Source organism: Lipophrys pholis, assembly GCF_963383615.2.
Source record: "Lipophrys pholis genome assembly, chromosome: 18".
In the NCBI taxonomy this organism is placed as follows: domain Eukaryota; kingdom Metazoa; phylum Chordata; class Actinopteri; order Blenniiformes; family Blenniidae; genus Lipophrys; species Lipophrys pholis.
In genome coordinates this window covers 10,150,216-10,172,353 of record NC_137646.1, presented here as the reverse complement: position 1 = coordinate 10,172,353, position 22,138 = coordinate 10,150,216, and the positions used below count along the sequence as shown (strand labels likewise).

General features: G+C 41.2%; 1 protein-coding gene across 1 annotated transcript; it reads left to right on the top strand.

Moving 5' to 3' along the window:
- Window positions 1-591: 591 nt before the first annotated feature.
- Window positions 592-21,799, top strand: trmt10a (tRNA methyltransferase 10A). The gene is made up of 7 exons (XM_080486812.1): window positions 592-943; window positions 1,554-1,719; window positions 1,805-1,876; window positions 1,964-2,038; window positions 19,645-19,794; window positions 19,887-19,992; window positions 21,082-21,799. The coding sequence occupies exons 1-7, from the start codon at window positions 744-746 to the stop codon at window positions 21,237-21,239; spliced, it is 927 nt and encodes a 308-aa protein (XP_080342938.1). The 5' UTR covers window positions 592-743; the 3' UTR covers window positions 21,240-21,799.
- The last annotated feature ends 339 nt before the right edge of the window (window positions 21,800-22,138 follow it).

Sequence of the window (22,138 nt, the reverse complement as noted above, 5' to 3'; positions counted from 1 at the left end):
GGTGGTGATTCCAGACAACTATTCCAAATGATATTTTTCTTTCACAGGACAAAGAATGTGAGAATACCAACAGGAATATGGGCATTTCTTCAATTCATTTTCTGTCACCAGAATCAAAAATTAATAAAGCATTTTTACAGTGGCAAGGCAGCATCACATCTTTCCATAAGATTTTTCCAGTAGATTTTATTTTTAATTTGTTGGAAAAAAGATGTGAGTTTATTTACTAAAGCTTTGAAATTAGAACGGGAATGAGTTGGCTTGTAAATTGTTATCACTGATGGAATAGTTAGTTTTAACTTAAACGGATTCCATGTCCCCAATGTACATTTATGTTAGATAACCTTTACTTTTTTTTTAATACATTTATATTAAAAGGTAGATACAAAGCATTTTATTTGGTTACAAGGTGAGGTGATTTTGAATGCTATATCTGCGTGTTTTGGAGTGTAACATATACATATAAAGACTATGTGCCGCTATCAAGTTTGTAAACATGTTTAATTAAAAAAATAGTAAAATAAGTTGTTTTTTCCGCTCGCATGTGAACGCATCAGGCACGTATTTATGACGCATGTCATATGCGTCCGTATGACGCACATCTTGTGCGTCCACGTGTGTCTTTCTTCATCAGAGGACCAGTTTGTCTAAGTTTGTCTGACTTTTCTTTACATAAACTGTCGAACAATCTCAAACTGGCCGTAAAACGTCGCTTTACACAAAACTAGGAAAAACCCGGTGACATGGAGGCAAAAGTTGTGTCCGACGAAGGCATCAAAAGTGAGACTTTATTCCAGCAGGAGGATGAAACAGAAGCTGGCAGCGAGCAGACGACAGAGCACAGCAACAAAGACTCTGTAGCAGAAGTCCAAACTCTGTCCAAACGACAGAGGAAGAAGCTCCAGCGGCAGCTGAAGTGGGAGGAAGAGCGAGAATCACGAAAGTAAGATCTTTGGCATTCTGAAGTCTTTGGGTGGGAGCTACAAATGTTTCTTTCCAGATATCAGGAATGCGAGTTTCAAAATCATCAGTTTTGATTCTAATGTGAAAGGTTTTATATATTTTTATATAATTGATTCCCCATGATATTATTAAACTGTTGTCATTCGTGTCAGGACATATAAAAGCACATTTTATCAAGCTGGAAATCGCATATTTCCTGATCTAATCATATAGTGCTCAAAGAAAGTGACAACAAATGTCTAATTCACGCATATTTCAAGGTGAAAGGGTAAAAGTGTGTGTAGAGAGTAGCACTGGTTCCACTGGACTGGGGTTGAAATCAGGGTTTTCTGTTTTTTGTAATTGGGTTTGAAGGGAAAAAAAAACAAATGAAGAGAAACATACTGCTTCTCAGCTGAGCTCCTGAAGAAGCAGTAGATGGTTTGGAGGTTGAATTGTGATTTTGTCATTAAGGAAATAGTTTGAGTAGGAGATAATGCATTTTCCCTCTCACCCCTTGACATACCAGTGAACGACAGAAACCAAAGCACAATCACATTTTAATAATGGATGACACAAAATAAAGAATTGTGTTTTCTTGTCTCTGTCAGACAGAAAAGAAAAGACAGAAAGCAGCAACGTCGGCTGCAGAGGCAGAATGACCCAGAGGAGGGAAAAGACCACCAGAGCTCCAGAAAGCGTCCATGCAGAGAGAATTCTCCCAGCTCCATGAAGTTGATCTTGGACTGCAGCTTTGACAGCTTGATGCTCATCAAGGTAAATGAATCCTGGAAGAAATGGTGACAAACGCTCTACTTTCCCCTTAGCCTACTGGAGCTTCTTTTTGTTTTGGGTTCCTCAGCATATCCAGAAGCTTCACAAACAAATCCAGCGGTGTTATGCAGAGAACAGACGGGCTAAAAATCCAGTGCGGGTCAGTATATCTCAGCTCCACCGATAAATACCAGTCCTTCCTCCAAAACTTCAGTCTTCTGAAATATTATTTTCTCCCCACTTCCAGTTTTATCTCACAAGCTTTGGAGGACAGCTGAAACAGAGCATGGATGAGAAGGACAAAGGATGGGTGAACTGGAAGGTGAGCAGCCAACCAGGTACTGCAGTTTAACATGATACTGAATGAAACCTTACTGCAGTATTTACGTGAAAGTAAAAACATCCACCAATCTTCTACAACACGTTATCCTCCTCATTGTCGTGGTGCGTTGGAGCCGATCGTAGCTGAGTGAGGGCAGGGTTACGCCCTGAACAGGTCGGTAGTCCCTTACAGGGCAAGAAAAGACAAAAGCAATTAAAGCTGCAAGCAGCGTTGATCATCTGAGACTGAGACTGTCAGTCATAATATGAACTTCATCAGGGCCAGAATCTCATGAAGCGCCGATCAGAGCATATATACAGTTTATGTAGACACAACTTCTCATTTCCAGTAGGTAGCGCTATCGGCAATGGTCGTTATCATCTCATGGCTGTGATCAGATGCAGACTCCGATGCAACATGTAAAATTTGAGGCCTATCTGACCACGTTCAGGCTATTTACACTGCACTTCCTGTTTCATGGCGAGTGTGGCCATGGCCAAGCCCTGAAGTTGCGCTACGACTGGCTGTGATGATCAGACCACGTTGAGGGTATTTACAGGTCACTCCCTGTTTGATGGCTAAAATAATATGTAAAGTTTGACACATCTGAAGAAGGTACAGTGGCTTGCAAAAGTATTCATACCCCTTGAACTTTTCCACATTTTGTCACATTACACGCCACAAACATAAATATATTTTATTGGACTTTTATGTGAACAACCAACACAAAGTGTCACACAATTATGAAGTACAAAGAAAATTATACATGACTTTAAAATTTTTTCACAAATTCACCCCTGAGTCAATACTTTATAGAACCGCCTTTTGATGCAATTACAGCTGCAAGTCTTTTGGGGTATGTCTCTACCAGCTTTGCACATCTAGAGACTGAGATTTTTGCCCATTCTTCTTTGCAAAGCAGCTCAAGCTCAGTCACATTAGATGGAGAGCATTTGTGAATGGCGGTTTTCAGATCTTGCCACAGATTCTCGATGGGATTTAGGTCTGGACTTTGACTGGGCCATTCTTTTTTTTTTTTTTAACTTAATTTCTATTGAAATTTTTTCAGTTTTCACAGTTACAGTGTCAGGGCAAAACAAATATACAAGATCTATCCATCTTTCATCAACCAAAGTCTCTATTGTCCAGTGGTGGCGGTGTCCTCTTCTGTCCTCCTGAAGTCAGTCCATTTTTCCCAATTTTCTTCAAATTGAGACTCCTGTAATCTTAGTTTGTGAGTGAGTCTCTCCATTACAAATATTTCCTCAACAACACGTAACCACCGCTCCCGGGTCGGCGGCTTCACTTTGTACCACAATCTGGTAATCACTTTCTTGCTTGCTGTTAGTAATATCTTAAACAGATATACGTCTTCTCTTTGTATCACATTATGAGTTATGTTTCCCAAATACAGCATCTTACAAGTTTTGGGGAACTGATATCCTACTACTTTTTGTAAACTCTGCCATATTTGTTCCCAATACACCTGTAATTTGTGACAGGACCAAAATATGTGTGTGTGATCTGCATCAACGTGTCCGCACAATCTCCAACATGGCTGTTGTGCCGACACCACTTTTGTCCTTATTTTTGGAGTTATGAAAAATCTAACAATATTTTTCCAGCTAAATTCCCGCCAAACCCTGGAGCTCGTGGCCGTGCACTGTGATTTACACATAACAAACCATTCCTCTTCTGTTATTTGTTCATTTAGCTCTCTTTCCCATTTTTCTTTAATATAAAAAGAGAGGAATCGTCCCTTTTCGACACCAGGTTTTGGTATAAAGCTGAGATCACTCTACACTTTTTCCCTTCATAGGCTTTCTGGAATATCTCCACTATTCCATTATCTCTGTCAATCTTAATCTCCTTCTCGAAATAGTGTTTTAGTTGTAGATATCGATAGCGTTCATTTTCCTTTTGTCCAAATTTTTCCTTGAGTCTCTCAAAACCCTGCAGCTTCCCCCATTCCATTATGGTGCATATTGCTGTGATTCCTTTGTTTGCCCATTGCTCAAATCCTCTATCAATCGTCCCTAGTTTAAACCTGTGGTCAAATGCAAACCAACTCAGCGTCTTTATCGCCTCCTCCAATTTATACTTTTCCACCACTACATTCCAAATTTCTACTGTAGTTTTAGTTATTATATCCAGTCTATTATCCAGTTTTCTCAACAGTCCTTTGTCGACTTCCGGTGGAGAAGGGAATGGAGTAGACGCGTGCACTGTGTGCTCCCACACCGACCTGTTGTAATATAACCTATTTTTATAACCCATACTTGAATTTACACTGTAATACCGAGAACGGTGCTTGATTATACCCCATGGCTTCGGGAACCAGACTGGTGAAAGAAAAAGGCACTAAGAAAGATGACTTGGCTGCTGCGGCTAACCAGATTAGCATGCCTGCTCTTACTAGCTTGTTGGAGGAGCACCGACAGTCCATAGCGGCGGCGATGTCGGCAGAGCTCCAATCGGCCTTTGCCTCCCTGGAGACGAGACTGTCACCGACTATGGTGAACGCCTTGTAAATGTGGAGGCCGGCTTAACATCACATGAGGAACGCATTACAGACCTGGAGGCCTCGTGTGCTACGCTAACCGAAGCTTGTGCTAAGCTTCGTGCCAAAAATGCAGACCTGGAGGGGCGGAATCGGCGCAACAACATTCGTATTATTGGCCTACCGGAATCAGTGGAGGGTCCTCGACCTACAACCTTTTTCGCTGAAGCCTTGGTGGAGATATTTGGAGACCAGCTGCTTCCAACACCGCCGGAACTGGACCGGGCCCACCGTAGCTTCGCCGCTAAACCACGACAGGGGGACAGGCCCAGGCCAGTGATCGCATGTTTTCATCGGCATCAAACGAAGGAACTGATCGTCCGGGAGGCCCGTAAAAGGAGAAACGACCTGAAGTACCGTGAGTCGCCAGTCCGCATTTATGAGGATTACCCACCTGATGTTCTGGAGCAGCGCGCGGCCTACCGCGACATCATGGCTAAGTTGTACAATGCGGGCCTCCGGCCTGCGTTGCTATATCCAGCGAAGCTTCAGATTACCAAGAAAGACGGTAATAAAAAACGCTTTTCCTCAATCGAGGAGGCGACCACCTTCCTGAACTCTATGAGTGCAACTTAAATGTGTTTAGTGTCCCAACTCGCTGGCTTTTGTTCAAGCTGACACTGTTTTGGTTTCCATTGGTTGACGCTAGCACAGTTGCTAATGGCTAATTTTATCAACTACTGTCTCAGACTTTTAAAGGATTCTTCAAACTGTTGAATCGCAGGAGTTTTGTCGTGTTATTGTTTAAGTTCAGTGAATTTTGAAGTTATGTGCCTTATGACGTTTTGTGACTACTTTTGTTTTACAGTACGTTTATACTGATCCTAAGGGACTATTTTTCTATATAGGAAACTTTTGCTATTGTTTTTTATTTTGTTTTTTATGTTAATATATTATATTTTTATTTATTTATTCCTATTTACTTGAAGGATGCCCTGTTTTGTTTTACTTAGAAGATACTGTTATGGTTAACTGCGCCATATGACCCGGTAACGCTGAAAACTGGTTTTATTTTGGGTAATTCTATTTGTATGCCATAATGTCCCTGACACGAAATGTTTGTCAGGAAGGGCATCCATATATATGTAAGTATATATATTATTTTTCTTTTTATAACTTGTTGAGTGAAAAGGTTACACCTAATTTGCACAGGAAGGGTTAATTGTTGTCCTGTGGGAGTGGTAATGGTGTGGGAATTAGTGGGTATGTATAGAAACTGGAAGCTATACAGGTATGTGTTTCATATGTGTGTGTGTGTGTGTGTGGTGTTTTGTGTTTGTTTGTTTTTCTTTTTGTTTTGTTTTTTTCTCTCATCCCCCCCCCCCCTCCTCCAACCCCCCCAATCCCCCTTCAGGGCATTGTCGCTTACCTTTCCATAAAAGGGTGAGTAATGTCTGACACTTTCTCATCACGCAGTCGTGGCTGTCGGTTTGTGTCATGGAATGTCAGGGGGATTAATCAGACTATTAAGAGAAATAAAATACTTTCGCATTTGAAACAACTTAGAGGTGACATTTATTTTATTCAGGAGACGCACCTTAAAAGCTCTGAGATTTCTCGCCTTAAGAGACCCTGGATGGGACATGTGTTTCATTCAAAGTTTCCTGCAAGGGCGAGGGGTGCGGCAATCATTATTGGCAGGAATACGCCTTTCGAACCCACAAAGTCTATTGAAGACCCAAATGGACGTTTTGTCGCCGTATCAGGTAAACTGTTTGATATTCCGGTCATTTTAGTGAGCGTTTATGCCCCCGTGTGGGACGATGACCAATTTATCACTCGTCTTTTTTCCTCCCTTCCTGACTTGGATTGCCACTACCCGATCATAGGCGGTGCTTTCAACCTTATCCAAGATCCTGCGTTGGACAGGTCCTCCCCTAAATCTTTAGCTTTATCTAATTCTGCCAACACATTAAAGACATTTGCGGAACAACTCGGTCTAAATGACCCCTGGAGATTCCTCAACCCAGCCAACAAAGTTTATTCATTTTTTTCCCATGTTCATCGCACATATTCGAGAATTGATTTTTTCTTAACAGACAACAGACTATTGGACTGGGTGGAGGCGAGTGAATACCACTCCATAGTAATCTCCGATCATGCTCCCACTTCAGTAGACATCAACTTCCCAAATTACAGTGCCCCAAATTCACAGTGGAAACTTTCTTATTTTTTAATGAATGATTCTGATTTTAGACCTTTTTTTCAAAAAGAAATAACAACATTTTTTCAAATCAACGACACTCCAGATATCTCGAAAGGCATTTTGTGGGAGGCATGCAAAGCATACCTGAGGGGGCAGGCTATTTCATTTGCCAGCCGTCGGAAAAAGGCTGAGACTGGGAGGATGATTTGGCTCTCAGATCAGATCTTAAAAGTTGACTCACAATATGCCATCACACCCTCGCACGATCTTTACAACGAGCGCCTCAAACTTCAGGCTGAATATGATCTTTTGTTAACAACAAAGGTGGAACTTAAACTGCTAAGAACCAAACAGCGTTATTTTGAAATGGGAGATAAAGCTGGGAGACTTCTCGCTCATCAATTCAGGATCACAGCCCTCTCAAGGTTAATCCCCAGAATGAAAACAATGTCTGGGGCAATATCTTCTGACCCCAAAGTGGTGAATGATACCTTTTTAAATTTTTATTCTGACCTGTATAAATCTGAATATTCGCCAGAGATTTGGGATAATCACAACCCTCTTGATGGACTCATCTACCCTAGGGTTGATCCTGATTTGTCTAAAAGTATGGGTGCCCCGGTCGAGTTATCCGAGGTGCGGGAGGCAATTGGACTGCTTCAGACGGGTAAGTCCCCCGGCCCTGATGGCTTTGTCGTAGAGTTTTACAAGGCCTATCTGGACCTGGTAGCCCCGCATTTGGTGAACGTTTATAATGAAGCTTTCTCCACTGGCAGACTGCCCCCAACTTTAACTGAGGCTAATATTTCCCTTCTATTAAAAAAAGATAAAGATCCTTTGGAGTGCGGCAGCTATAGGCCCATCAGTCTTCTAAATGTGGATCAGAAAATTTTGGTTAAGGTGCTGGCCACGCGTTTGCAGCAGTCCTTGCCTAATCTGATCTCTGCAGACCAGACCGGGTTTATGGCCGGGCGAAACTCATCATTTAATACCAGACGACTTTTTAACGTTATTGGCTGCCCCGGGTCTGACGTGCCCGAGGTGGTGATTTCGTTAGACGCTGAGAAAGCTTTTGATAGGGTTGAGTGGAAGTCCTTGTTTTATATTTTATCAAAATTTGGTTTTAGCTCTGATTTTGTTGCATGGATTAGGCTGCTGTATGACTCTCCAACTGCTTGTATCCTTACAAATGGGGTGAGGTCATCCTCATTCGCTCTTCATCGCGGTACCAGACAGGGATGCCCCCTTTCCCCCCTCCTATTTGCTCTGGCGATAGAACCTTTGGCTATTTGGCTTCGAGGGGAGGATAAGGTTGTGGGTATCACGAGGTATGGCATCACCCACAAATTGTCCCTTTATGCAGATGACCTGCTACTCTATGTGTCCAACCCCTTGTCATCTATTCCAGTTATCACGGATATCCTGACTCAATTCGGCAAGTTTTCTGGCTACAAGCTGAATTTTTGTAAGAGCGAACTTCTCCCTATTAATCACTTGTCAAGAATTATACCAACTTCATCCTTACCATTTAAGGTCACATCACAGGGGTTTCATTACCTGGGAGTATTTATCACGCCATTTTTTGAAGACCTTTTTAATAAGAATTTTCGCCCTCTAATTGACAAATGTAAACTTGACATGATACGCTGGTCCGCTCTTCCTCTTTCGCTCTCTGGTAGAGTTAATTTAGTAAAAATGGTGATACTCCCTAAGTTTCTTTATTTGTTTCAACACATCCCATTTTTTATAAGGAAGTCTTTTTTTTGTCAGCTGGATAGTTCAATTTCTTCGTTTCTGTGGCTGAACAAACCCCCCCGTATCAAGAGGACCATTTTGCAATTACCTAAACAACAGGGGGGCCTTGCACTGCCAAACTTTATTCACTACTACTGGGCGTGTAACATTGCTAAGCTTAATTGTTGGATGGACGGAGGAACCGACGCATGTCCCTCTTGGGCCCAAATTGAGAGAGGCTCTTCAAAGCTTTCATTACACTCTCTTCTAACTGCGCGTCTTCCTCTCAAGATACACAATTTTTCTCAGAACCCTGTTGTTGTCAACACATTAAAAATTTGGATCCAATTTCGTCAAAACTATGGTCAGACTGAACCATCGTCTCTTGCTCCGATTGTCAAAAATCATTTGTTTTTGCCATCTAATTCTGATCCCACTTTTGTTAACTGGCAAGGCAAAGGCCTGGTACTGATTAAGGACCTCTACACAGATGGACATTTCACAGACTTTAATGGACTTGCTAATAAGTTTGACTTACCCCAATCACATTTTTTCCATTTCCTACAAATTAGGCACTTTGTCCAAGCTACCTACTCTAATTACCCCAACTCACCCACCAGTTCCCTGGTGGACTTGATGCTCACCTCTAATTCAGCTCAGAGGCGCACTATTTCTGTTATTTATAACTCCATTGCTTCGTTTAATCCCCAGCATCTCGATACTCTTAAACAGAAGTGGGAGGAAGAGATTGGGGTGTCCATTTTAGATGGGCAGTGGGTACAATTCCTTAAACTTGTTCACTCCTCCTCGATCTGTGCTAGACATGGTGTTCTACAATGTAAGGTTATTTTTAGAGCTCACTACACTAATGCTAGACTTTCCAAGATTTACCCTACCGTCAGTGACAGATGCAATAGGTGCAATCAATCCCCTGCCAATCACACACACATGTTCTGGTCATGTCCTCATCTTGTCGGTTTCTGGCGTCAGATATTTGATACATTGTCGGTGGTGCTAGAAGTAGACCTTGACCCGGACCCATGCACGGTTCTCTTTGGATGCCCTCTCCTCTCTACTCCGAGTTTGTCGGCGGCTAAACGTAAGGTGCTGGCCTTTGCAACATTACTCGCGAGACGTCTTATTTTACTGAGGTGGAAACATGTCCCCCCTCCGGCGCATAATAGTTGGCTTCGTGAAGTTTTGACCCACATTAAACTAGAGAAGATGAGGTTCTCCCTTTCTGGTGCTGGTAGTGTTTTTGACAAGACCTGGCAACCCTTTATTGAATATTTAAATAAAGTAGTGATTCACCCAGACAGCGACTAGATGCCCCCCCCCCCCTTCCCAATTCTTTCCCCCTTTTAATTATTCCATTTGTTTGTTTAGTGGTAGTCCCCCCCCCCCCCCCCCCCTTTTTTTTCATTGTTTTTTCTGTTTGTTTTTTTTGTTTGTTTCTTGTCCTCATTTTTGTTTTTTGTGTTTTTGTTTTGTGGGTGTGTGTGTGGTGATGTGTGCATTGCTTCATACTACACACATTTATTTGAGTGTTTCGGTATTGGTGATTGTTAAAGTGTTTGTTGGACAAGCCGTACACGTTTATGTTCTACACTTGTTGATTGCTGTCCTGGGAAAACTTTCTCACTTCCCTCTCTTACGGAATCACTTTGGTTGGACAGTATGCTTATGTATGTATGTTCCTAAAAAAACTGTGAATAAAAAGATTAAAAAAAAAAAAAAAAAAAAACAGTCCTTTGTCTGCTATTAAGTTCCGTACCTCTGTGTCCATTGTGCCCAGTTCTATATCTTTCCATCTTGCGACAAAAGCATTGTTGCACCAAAACACCAGAGGTCGGATTTGTGCTGCATAGAAATATTCTTTCAGGTTTGGCAAAGCAAGACCTCCTTTCTCTTTAGGCAGCTGCAGGGTTTTATAACGAATCCTAGGTTTCTTCCCTCCCTATATGAACCTTGATATCCACTTATCCCATTCCATGAACTGTTTTTGTGGGATTTTCACCGGCAAAGATTGAAACAGGTACAGAAGTCTCGGTAAAATGTTAAACTTAATTATCTCTATTCTTGAGCTGAAATCCAAACAAATAGCCGACCATATGTCCAGGTCCCTCCTAATATCATGGTTCACTTTTGTGTAATTTGCCTCATATAGCTGGTCTATTCTGTTCGTAATGTTGACTCCCAGGTATTTTATTATTTTAGCATCCCATTTGAGCTTATATACATCCTTTAGTTCTTGCGATGCCGAGTAATTTATCGTCAAAATCTGTGTTTTTTTAACATTAATTTTGAATTCTGAATATCCACCATAACATTCCAATAATCTCATTGCTTTCGGAAAACTTTTGTCAGGATGCTTTAAGAAAAACAATATATCGTCAGCAAACAATCCTATTTTATGTTCTACCCCTCCTAATCTCACTCCTTCTACTCCGTCCTCCTGCCTGATCATCTGGGCCAGTGGCTCCATAAACAGTGCAAAAAGAGTCGGAGAGAGACTACATCCCTGTCTAGTCCCTCTCTCTAATCTGAATTGTTTTGTCAGGCTGCCATTTATTTTGATCCTTGCTTTAGGCTGCTGATATAGTGATTTAATACAACTGACTGATTGTTCATTGAATCCAATTTTTGCCAGTACCGTATATAAAAATTCCCAATCTACACTATCAAAAGCCTTTTCGGCATCAATACTAACCAAAATTGCATTTTCCCCCTTTCTTTGGACATAATCCACAATATGCAGACCCCTTCTGATATTATCTTGTGTTTGCCTTTCTTTGATAAACCCACATTGGTCTTCATCGATCAGGTCCTGCATAAATGTCTCTAATCTTTTGGCTATAATGGAGGTGTACAGCTTATAATCCACATTTAAAAGTGATGTGGGTCTGTAGTTACTGCAGCATTCTCTATCCTTGCCCTCCTTTGGGATTATGGAGATGATGGTCTCCTTCCATGAGGGAGGGATCTTACCTTGACCTGAGGGTACAATTGAATGAGTCACGTAAATATTGACTTAACTCCCCCTTGAAGGTTTTATAAAATGAGGCCCCAAATCCATCTGCTCCAGGTGATTTCCCCGGTTTTGCCCGGCTAATTGCTTCTTCTATCTCTTTTAGTGTGATTTCTGAGGTCAGCATCTTATATTGTTTTGCGCCTATAGATGGCAAATCCAATCCTTCTAAGAACTCTGTCAGATGTTCTCCTCCTACAGAAGCATGCCGTGAATACAGTTTACTATAATATTCCTCAAAAGCCTTCTCTATTTCTTCCGGTTTATATAGAGTTAAATTTGTGATGGGATCCCTTATTTTATGTACGTTTGTTGAGGCTTGCTGTTTCCTTATACGTCTGGCAATGTTTTTTGTGGCTCTTGCTCCTCCCTCATAGTATGTTTGTTTACAAAATCTTGCTTTCCTTTCCACCTCTTCTTACAGTACATCATCTATTTCTTTCCTTACTTCCTGAATCTGAGTATATACATCTGAGTCCTTTGACTGTTTATGTTGCTGTTCCAATTCTTTTAATTTACCAATTTGCTTTTGATACGTCTCTAATCAGTTTTTTTGGGCAAAAGCTGTGTATGATATCAGCTTCCCTCTCATCACGGCCTTCAGGGCGTCCCATAAAATTGTCAGATCTACTTCCCCATTATCATTTTCTTCTCTGTATCTCATAATCATTCATTCATTCATTTTCTTCCGCTTATCCGTTTCCGGGTCGCGGGGGTGACAGTCTGAGCACCGTCACCCAGATCGCATCGCACCATTTAAGAACCTTCCTGCAGGTGAAGGTGGCGCCCGGCGTGGGACACGAACCCACTACCCTGAGATTGTGAGTCTTATGCTCTACCAACTGAGCTAGCCGGGGGATATGTATCTCATAATTTCTCCCTTATTGTTTAGAATACCTTCGTTGAGTCTCAATATTGTATTTTTCCTCTTATTATTCAAATTAATTTTTAGATAAACTGCACTGTGATCTGATATATCAGCTACCCCTATCCGACACTCCTTTATTCTGTGTATGTCACTCTTATTCAACAAGAAATAATCAATCCTGGAGTACATCGCATGAGGGACTGAATAGTGGGTATAATCTCGATCAAGTGGGTGGAGTTCCCTCCATACATCCAACATGTCCATCTCTGACACTAACATGTTTACATAACTACTAATTTTCTTTTTGCTTCCTTTTGTACTTGTCGTATCCAACCTATAATCCAGTACCACATTAAAGTCCCCTCCACATATCAATGTCCCTTCTGTTTCTGAGTTTCAAAAGATCGAATATTGTTTTATAGAATTTTTTCCCACATTCTGGGGGTGCATACACATTAAACAGGGTAACCAGTTCGTTTTCCAGAGTGCCTTTGACCATGACATATCTCCCTTCCTTGTCGTTTATTTCTTTGATCATCTCAAACCCCAGAGCGTTAGAAATCAATATTGCCACTCCTCTTATATGATTTTCTCCAAATGAGCTGGCAAACGAGTTCTTATAGCCTAACTTTTTAAACTTTGTCCTCCTGTGACAAATGTGTCTCCTGAAGGAAAATGACCTGCATCTTTTCCTTTCTGAGCTTGGTTAGAGTTTTATCTCTTTTTTTGACATTCTTCAAGCCGTTAACATTTAATGACACCACCTTTACATTTCTATGTTGCATCTTTTGAATCCCTTGAAATTATCCTCAGCCCCTCAACTGTAACATTATCAAAAAACACAGCCCTGAGAAGACAAAGAGGGCAAACACAAATCCTGAACTCCACAGCAAACCGATTGGGTCGGTCACAACACCGACCCAATCTCCCCGTTGGTAGGAGTGGGGGATAACCTTCTGTAAACAAAAAAGGATCCCCCCCTAGTGTTCGGGGGAAGACCTGATGTAGGTCTTCCCATGTCACCAGATAAGTCCAACAGTTATTAATTTAGTAACTCTCTCTGTCGATTATTGTCCAAAACACAAAAGGTTCAGTGAATAAAACAAAAACAAGAAAAAAAAAACCAAACCTTTTCTCTGTTAACCAGGTAGATATCACTGCTTTATCTTTTAAACTCTTGTAGTCTTTCCTTTGCTCAGTTTCCTGCGTCCTGACTCAGATCCTCTAATGCCGCAGCGGATCCGCTCTGCCCCCGTTTCTCTCCGACGCGTCGCCATTGAAGCGCTTTCTGCAGGCGCTCCTCGAGCGGCACTCCGGTGTCGGCCGCGCAATCACGTCTTTCAGGTGTCTCTATCCCTCGTTTCCTCATGTCTTGTAGCACGTCCTCGGCGTTGTTATACGTCTTTGGTCCTTCCGGCCAGTGGACCCTCATCTTATCCAGCGGTGTTTGGAAGCGGATCTTCTTTCCGTGGAGGGTCTTTTTAATCGCTGTGTTTGATTTGCGCCTCCTCATCACCTCCGTAGGATAATTGTGGTCAAAAAATATGTCTCCCCCGTCGATTTCAAAATTCTTTTTCTATGCTTTGGCCAGAATATCCTCTTTTGTCTCGTATTTCACCTCCGTAGGATAATTGTGGTCAAAAAATATGTCTCCCCCGTCGATTTCAAAATTCTTTTTCTATGCTTTGGCCAGAATATCCTCTTTTGTCTCGTATTTCAGGAAATTGACCACAATAGATCTCGGAGACGCTCCCGCTGGTAGTTTCCTGCCAAACCTCCTGTGCGCTCGTTGAATATGTAACTCGGAACTTTCCGGTAACTCAAGCTCCCGGTGAAGGAGCGCAACCACCAGCCCAGGCACGGATTCACCATCCTTTTCAGTGACATTATAAATCCTCAAGTTGCAGCGTCTTCCGTGTCCCTCCACCTCGGTCAACTTTTCCTGTAGTTTCTTTTGTTGTTGTAGTAATGTGAGGATTGCATATTTCGCCTCCACGCTCCACTCTTCCAACTCAGTCACCCGCTCCTGCATCTCGTCAATATCCTTCCGCTGCTGTTTAATTTCTTCGGCGTTTCGTTCAATTTCTTTTTATTAATTTCCTCTTTGAACCCGGCGAATTCTCGTCTGACTTCTGCTTTGAAGTCATCTCTGAATTTCGTAAGATCCTCTTTCATCTCTTTCTTCAAGTTTCGTATTTCTGTTGTAATAACACCGAGGCTCTCCATTAATAAATAAGGCTGTTCGGCACTCACGTTTTCCCCTTCTGTTAGTTCGACCTCGTGGTCTGGTTCTTCTGGGTCATTGGACATGGTTTTCTTTCTTGAACCTTTCTTTCCTTGCCCCCCGCTCATTTCGCGTTGATCAAATATTCGTGTTTTTCAAGTTTTATCTAAGTTTTGGGGGATAATTCACCTAATCGACTCGGGAGCTCCGCTCTATGCTGCCATCTTGGTATGCGCCCCTAGTGGCCCCCTGACTTGGCCATTCTAACACATGAATATGTTTTGTTTTAAACCATTCCATTATAGCCCTGGCTTTATGTTTAGGATCATTGTCCTGCTCGAAGGTGAACCTCCACCCCAGTCACAAGTCTTTTGCAGACTCCAAGAGGTTGTCTTCCAAGATTGCCCTGTATTTGGCTCCATCCATCTTCCCATCAACTCTGACCAACTTCCCTGTCCCTGCTGAAGAGAAGCACCCCCAGAGCATAATGTTTCCACCACCATGTTTGACAGTGGGGATGGTGTGTTCGGGGTGATGTTAGTGTTAGGTTTCCGCCACACATAACATTTTGCATTTAGGCCAAAAAGTTCAATTTTGGTCTCATCTGACCAGAGCACCTTCTTCCACATGTTTGCTGTGTCCCCCACATGGTTTCTGGCAAACTGCAAACGGGACTTCTTATGGTTTTCTTTTTACAATGGCTTCCTTCTTGCCACTCTTCCATAAAGGCCAGATTTGTGGAGTGCACGCCCAATTGTTGTCCTGTGGACAGATTCCCCCACCTGAGCTGTGGATCTCTGCAGTTCGTCCAGAGTCACCATGGGCCTCTTGGCTGCATCTCTTGTCAGTGCTCTCCTTGTTCGGCCTGTAAGTTTAGGTGGACAGCCGTGTCTTGGTAGGTTTGCAGTTGTGCCATACTCGTTCCATTTCTGGATAATGGATTGAACAGTGCTCCGTGAGATGTTCAAAGCTTGGGAAATCTTTTTATTGCCTAACCCTGCTTTAAACTTCTCCACAACTTTATCTCTGACCTGTCTGGTGTGTTCCTTGGACTTCATGGTCTTGTTTGCTCCCCAATATTCTCTTAATACTAGTATACTAGCCGTCACAGAACAGCTGTATTTGTACTGAGATTAGATTACACACAGGTGGACTCTATTTAGTCATTAAGTCAACATTCAATCATTCAGCAGTCATCAGGCAACTTGTGAAGGCAATTGGTTGCACTCAGAGAAAAGGGGGCTGAATTCTTTTGCACGCTGCACTTTTCAGTTTTTTATTTGTGAAAAATCTTTTAACTCATAATTTTCTTTGTACTTCACAATTGTGTGACACTTTGTGTTGGTCTTTCACATAAAATTTCAATAAAATATATTTATGTTTGTGGCGTGTAATGTGACAAAATGTGGAAAATTTCAAGGGGTATGAATACTTTTGCAAGCCACTGGATAGTCGATAGGTCCGTGACAGCTTTGGGAGTTTGCTTCTCAAATTGATTATGATTTAAATAACGATTCATTTTTCAATTACTTAAATGATAATTTTTTTGATTTTTGATTATTTTCCAATTATTTGATCACTATAGCCATTTACACATTGTGAATATCAAACAACATTGAGATAGATAGATAAATCTTTATTGACATTCATATATAAACACCATAGGCACATATCTGAATGTATTTTTTGCAAAAGGCTCAACTTAGACTTTTAAACAGTGTCTAAAAACAAAAGCAATAAAAGTATAAAAACACAGTAAAAGGTGTAAAAACACAAATTTAAAACAGATAAATTGCCAAAATGCATCGCAGTCCTGGACCTGGATGTTACACTGAAAAATGACTGCACTGGATTTATTTTGGTGATAATTGCACATAATTGTTGCATCATCCTCAGACCTGACAGCAGAATATTTGCAGTTCAGGATCTTATGGGCTGAGGAATGAAGCTGTTGCAGAACCGGTTGTTCTGCACTTCGGGCTGCGGCAGAGAGAAGTGTCCAATGGTGAGGATGTGTGTTATATTTATTGAACAATTCTTTAATACATCCCTCCAGAGTGTAATTCCTAAAATCTCTTCCCATTCCAAAATAAAATTCAAGAAGAATTAAGTAGTGCAAAATAATTCAATCTGATACCAGATGTAGGATGAGTCGACGCACATTTTTTGCATCGCTCCAGCCCTAATGTTTTCAATTCTATCTTGAATAGTTTGGATTTCAGCCTGGCTGTAGTGCTGAAGAGAATCCTGGGGTTGTACTTGTGTTCTTCTGTTAAGGAGGAATAGTTGGCAGCTCGAGTTTTGCGAAGGGCTTTTTATTAGTGTTGTCAATCGATAAAAATAAAATTTATCGCACAATTTCCTGTAATTAATGGTATTTTTTTCTACGGCTTGTAGTGACATTGATGGCAATTTATGGATTTAATGTAGACTCAACACACAAAGTATATTTAAATTCAAAGACTATTTTTATAACTTCCATTCAGCTTTGTGTGAACACGGTCTCTCTCCAAGTTTAGCAAAAAGAAGAGAAAAACATCTTTATTATATCCACTAACAGTGATAATATAAAAAAAAAAAAAAAAAACAGACTTGTATGGTAAAGTGCAGCTCCACGACTTTGACAATTTCATTATTTTTAGATACAAATTTGTGAATAATTGTTGTAATATTATACTGTGATATCCACTAACACACACGAGACAGGAAGGAAAGGAGGGAGGAGAAATTCATAATTTACCTGCAAGTTTCAACTAGTCAGCTTTAGCAGTTTGGCTACTGGTCAGTCAACATGTCATCCTGCTGTTTTGCCATCAGAAATACTTCTGTGGTTGTTAAATTCGGCTTCACAAAGTGTGCGGAAACTTTTTAAAGTGACACTTTCTGCCTTAATGTTCCATCCGCCATCGTTGCATGGTATTCTGCTGCTCTGCAGCCGGGCTGGCTCAGGGTGGCTTGGTGCCACTACAAAGGTAAACATGACTTTATATACAAGTGCGGGGTGAAGTGAATCTGCTGCGCCATCTACAACAAAATCAACCTGAGAGGTGCTAAAGCTAAGACACAGCATTGTATGACGGACATCTCTATGTTAATATCTTTCAGGTGTTGTAACGTCAGTTAATGTAAATTCCAACATCAGGAAGTGGGCTGACAACAGAGGGTTGTGAGGATCAACTGTTAATCTAGACTTTATGTGAGGACAATATCAAGGGTGTGATTAAAATAATGAGTGAGTTTTTTCACCTTCTGAAAAATCTAAATTACAGTATGTCCAGTCATGAACGAAATGCAGTGTTGAGGCTCAATGTCAACATCTACATGAACATTAAAGTCTCCCACTATGATGACTGTCTAAGCTCAGTCCTGAATTGGAGAGAAAGTCCGAAGATTCAGATAAAAGTTCAGACAAATGGAACTGACGTCTGTATTTTCCAGTCAGTTCTTGGTTCCGGTTAGTTTTAGTTCTGCGACTAATGGTAAGATTAGAGTTCCAGATGGACGCTCCTCCTCCTCCTTGGCCAGTTTCTCCAGGATTACAGTCTCCTCCAAAGGTGTTGGAACAGCGAGGCCAATTTCTTTTGTTTTTGTTGTTCACGAAGACATTTTGGTTTAAGATCAAAAGATTAATATGAGACCAGAGCCCAGAATTTCATCTTTTGTTTGCTGGTATTTACTTCTATGTGTGTTAAATGAATCAGGAGATAGCATCCTTTGTTTGAACCCACCCATTTTTCAAGTGAGCAAAACTATTCTGCATGACTAGTCTAGGTTTTAATCTCGGCTTTAACCCATAAAAAAAGGACAAACAACAATATGAAGACCAGAGAACTGTCTATGGGAGAAAAGTAAGCCCATTTTCAAAACAACAGCATATGATGATAGAACTATTGTGAGAGCTGTGAAGAAAACACCCAGAACATCAGTCAGTGAAATAACTTCCACAGTGCAGAGTGAAAGTATCACAATCAACCATGCGACAGTTTGCTGATGTTGTAGTTATTGCAAGCAAGGGTTTTGCCACCAAATATTAATTGTTTTTTACTTTAAGATTATTTGCTCCTTTACTTTTGCTCACCTAAAAATGTTGAAGTCTAATACCAAAGGGGATGTATCCTGAGTTGTTTAACTCTGGGAAATAAAGGCTGAACCTCTGATTCCTTGACTCATTTGCATCTTTTATCTTAAACCGAAATGTCTTTAGTGAACAACATAAACAAAAGAATTTGACTTGCTGTTCTAATGCTTTTGGAGGGGACTGTATCATTGATATGAGTAATGGGGGTTGCTTTATTTAGACTGAGCCATTCTTCCGTCTAAAATCAGGTTTCAGTGAGGATGAATAACTAAAAATTAGAATCAGTTCTCACACAATTTACTGGTAAAGATTTGCATGAAATACATTGGATATTTAATAATCTACATGTGCTTATTGTGGGGCTTTGTTGTACTACATAGGCAGCAGATTTGATTTAAATTAAATTGATGAGCTCAACTCCTCTCCTGTGGAATTTAGTTTGTCTTAAATAAAATGGGAACAGATACAGTCCCTACAGGATGAATATACATTTGATGAGAAAACAGCACATCAGCTCAGATCCAAAGCTAACAAATTGCTCCCCTTTATACAGATACCGTTATTACTAAAGGCTGAGGACACACTGAGTAATTGAGTAATAGCAATCTATGAATCTCAGTGTGGTTTGTAGCTGCAAAGATTCCTATAGATACAGTAGTAATGGTAAATAGAGTAGCTGCGCATCTACACTGCGACCAGATGAAACAGAAAGTGATGCAAGACCACAGGAAGAGGAGGCTCAATCAGCTGGATTGATCGTGGTGCACCCTCGCCAACAGCTGTGCTTCTAATTTTCAGTCATTTAATATTTATTTAATTGTGTTGGATCACTGAATTGATGTTGACGTAAAACATAACTGTTGCTCATGCAGACAGAACTTCAATGTCTACTTTTCATAAAACCCTTTCATCTGCTCTGTGGTTTGTGTCACGATGCCCACATGTTCAAATCCTGCTGTTTTTTGCAGGATGTCACATTTAAAACGGAGCACTACAGTGACATTGTGGCCAAAGAGGACCTGGTTTACTTGACCTCCGACTCTCCCAATGTGCTTCAGGAGCTGGACCAAACAAAAGCCTATGTGATAGGAGGCTTAGTGGACCACAACCATCACAAGGTATGTCTGAAATCAGTTTTATCACATGCAAACTGAGCTGCTTGTTTACTGTTTGTTTCTGGGTGTGTAACTTGCTTGTGTTTGGTTTGCAGGGCATCACCTTCGAAAGGGCCAAGGAGCAAGGGATCAAGCACGCCCAGCTCCCTCTGAGCAACTTCGTCAAGATGAACAGTAGAAAAGTTCTGACAGTCAATCATGGTAAGCACTTGTATCAGGACAATACAGTAAACAAAGCTTATTGAAGGCTTCGCTTAAATTTGATTTCTGCGAATATAATAGAAACTCATGACAAGGGAAAGCAGGTGAAATTTCTCAACGACAGACAGCTTCCTGTCATTCAGACAAATTAGAATAAAAATTCCAGTTGCAAGCAGCAATGAACGGGCCCTCGCACAAACATGCACGTCCACGGACACGCCTTGTGACGAAAGTGTCTCCAAATCGGATGTTATATGATCCAACGGTTTTACAGAACTACAGTAAAGTGTCACTCCTGCTGCCAGCAGGTGCTATGACTGTAAATAGATATTGGCATGTGGATATGATCAGGGCAGTCATCTGATCAGACATGTACAGTGCGAGGCAGATTGGAGCATGAACATGAAAGGTAGACTGTGATGTTGAATCAAGGGAACCAAAAGCAGAGACGAAAAATCGGGGGAAAAGTGAACAGTTAGTTTCCGACACTTGCTGCCGAATTCTGGCTCGCTTTGTGTTTTTGCGGAGAAATAAACGGGAACGGGAGGCAACTCTGGGATTAAGAGCCGGCTCAGGTGTGTGTAGTTGTCCATGGAGAGAGTGTCACTAAGAGAAGGTAGAGAGCGAAGAGAGATGAAACACAGAACATCACATAGACAACACTTCCGGTCAGACCTGGCCCAAGTTGAGGTCTACAGGAGCTACCCCCTGTAAACAGGAAGTGCACTTCCTGTTTCCAGCAGGTGGTGCTATTACTATTCACATCATGTGGCTGTGCTCAGATCTGGACTGTGATGCAACATGTAAAGTTTGAGGCAGATCAAACCTTGTTCAGGCTATTTACACAGCACTTCCTGTTTCATGGCGAAACATCAAACTTTGTGGCGTGGCTGGTGCCAAGCCCTCAGACCTTTGCAGTAGATTTGAATGACCTTTGCTCACTAATCCCTTTTCTATCAACTGACCAAATTTGATATAGAGTTCAGTGAATTTCTTTGCTTTCAAAAATCATTTTGTAAAAAGCTCCTCTCCTCCACAAACATCCTGGTTTTCTTTGGTTCTTCTCACAGTTTTCTCTTCTACCTGTAGTGTTTGAGATCATCCTGGCCTACCTGGAGAAGTGCAGCTGGCAGGAGGCTTTCTTCACTGTCCTGCCTCTTCGGAAAGGAGCCGTCGCCATTGACCAGGACAGAACGAGTGCTCAAGAAAATGAGGCGGAAGATTTAGATTCTCATTCTGCTTCATGAGTCACAGCATTCAGGACAAAAGGACAGCAGCAACAACTGATTATATTATATATAATAAACAGATTAGAAATGAAGAGGTTAAGAAGCTTCTGCCAGCTTGGTTTTGTTTTATTTTTCTAATAGTTTCAAGGTGTTTTTTATTTATATAGAGACCACATAAGAGAAATGTTACTTTGATGAAACAAAACTATTCGTGCATTAAAACAGTTTGAGGGCTCAAACCTGTTTGATAAAGTCTATGTATTGAATAAGAAACAGTCTTCAGATACTCATGCGTTTTGTCCCAGGATAACGCTGTGACAACCAGTGAAGATTTGGACTTTTCTTTTGAATAATGAGTGTGCTAGAGTCTAACACTAAAAGTTGAGCATCATCCTCATCGATGAGTGAACTTTGAGTTTCTGTATATTGAAGGTTTCTCTCATGTTGCATGGTATGGAAATATTTTAATAACATTTAGTTACAGACTCACAAAAGACCTTGGAGTATGAGGAAATCCTTCCCAGATTCAGTTTCTCAAAAAACATGTCAGTTTGTGAATAAAAAAAAATCTCACCTTCAGTGATGGTGATTGATTATAATATTCCAGAAGGAATCTGCCGTCTCAGATGATAGGACTTTAATGGCAATTCAAGAGCAATTCTGTACATGCAGCTGCCTCTGGACCACAGACCGAGTTCAAATCTGGCTTCAGGTCCAGTCTCCCTCCGTCTCCATGCTGTGAGCCGGTGATCAGCCTGAAGCTTCTTGACACTGATGAGGAATAATTATTCGGTAACATTTGTGTTGTATTTTCATTCACTATGCAGAGACCTTATTTTAATTCAGTGATTCTCAACCACTGGGTCGCGGGCGCCAACTAGTGGGCTGCATAAACCTTTCAGTTCTGCTCTGGTGGG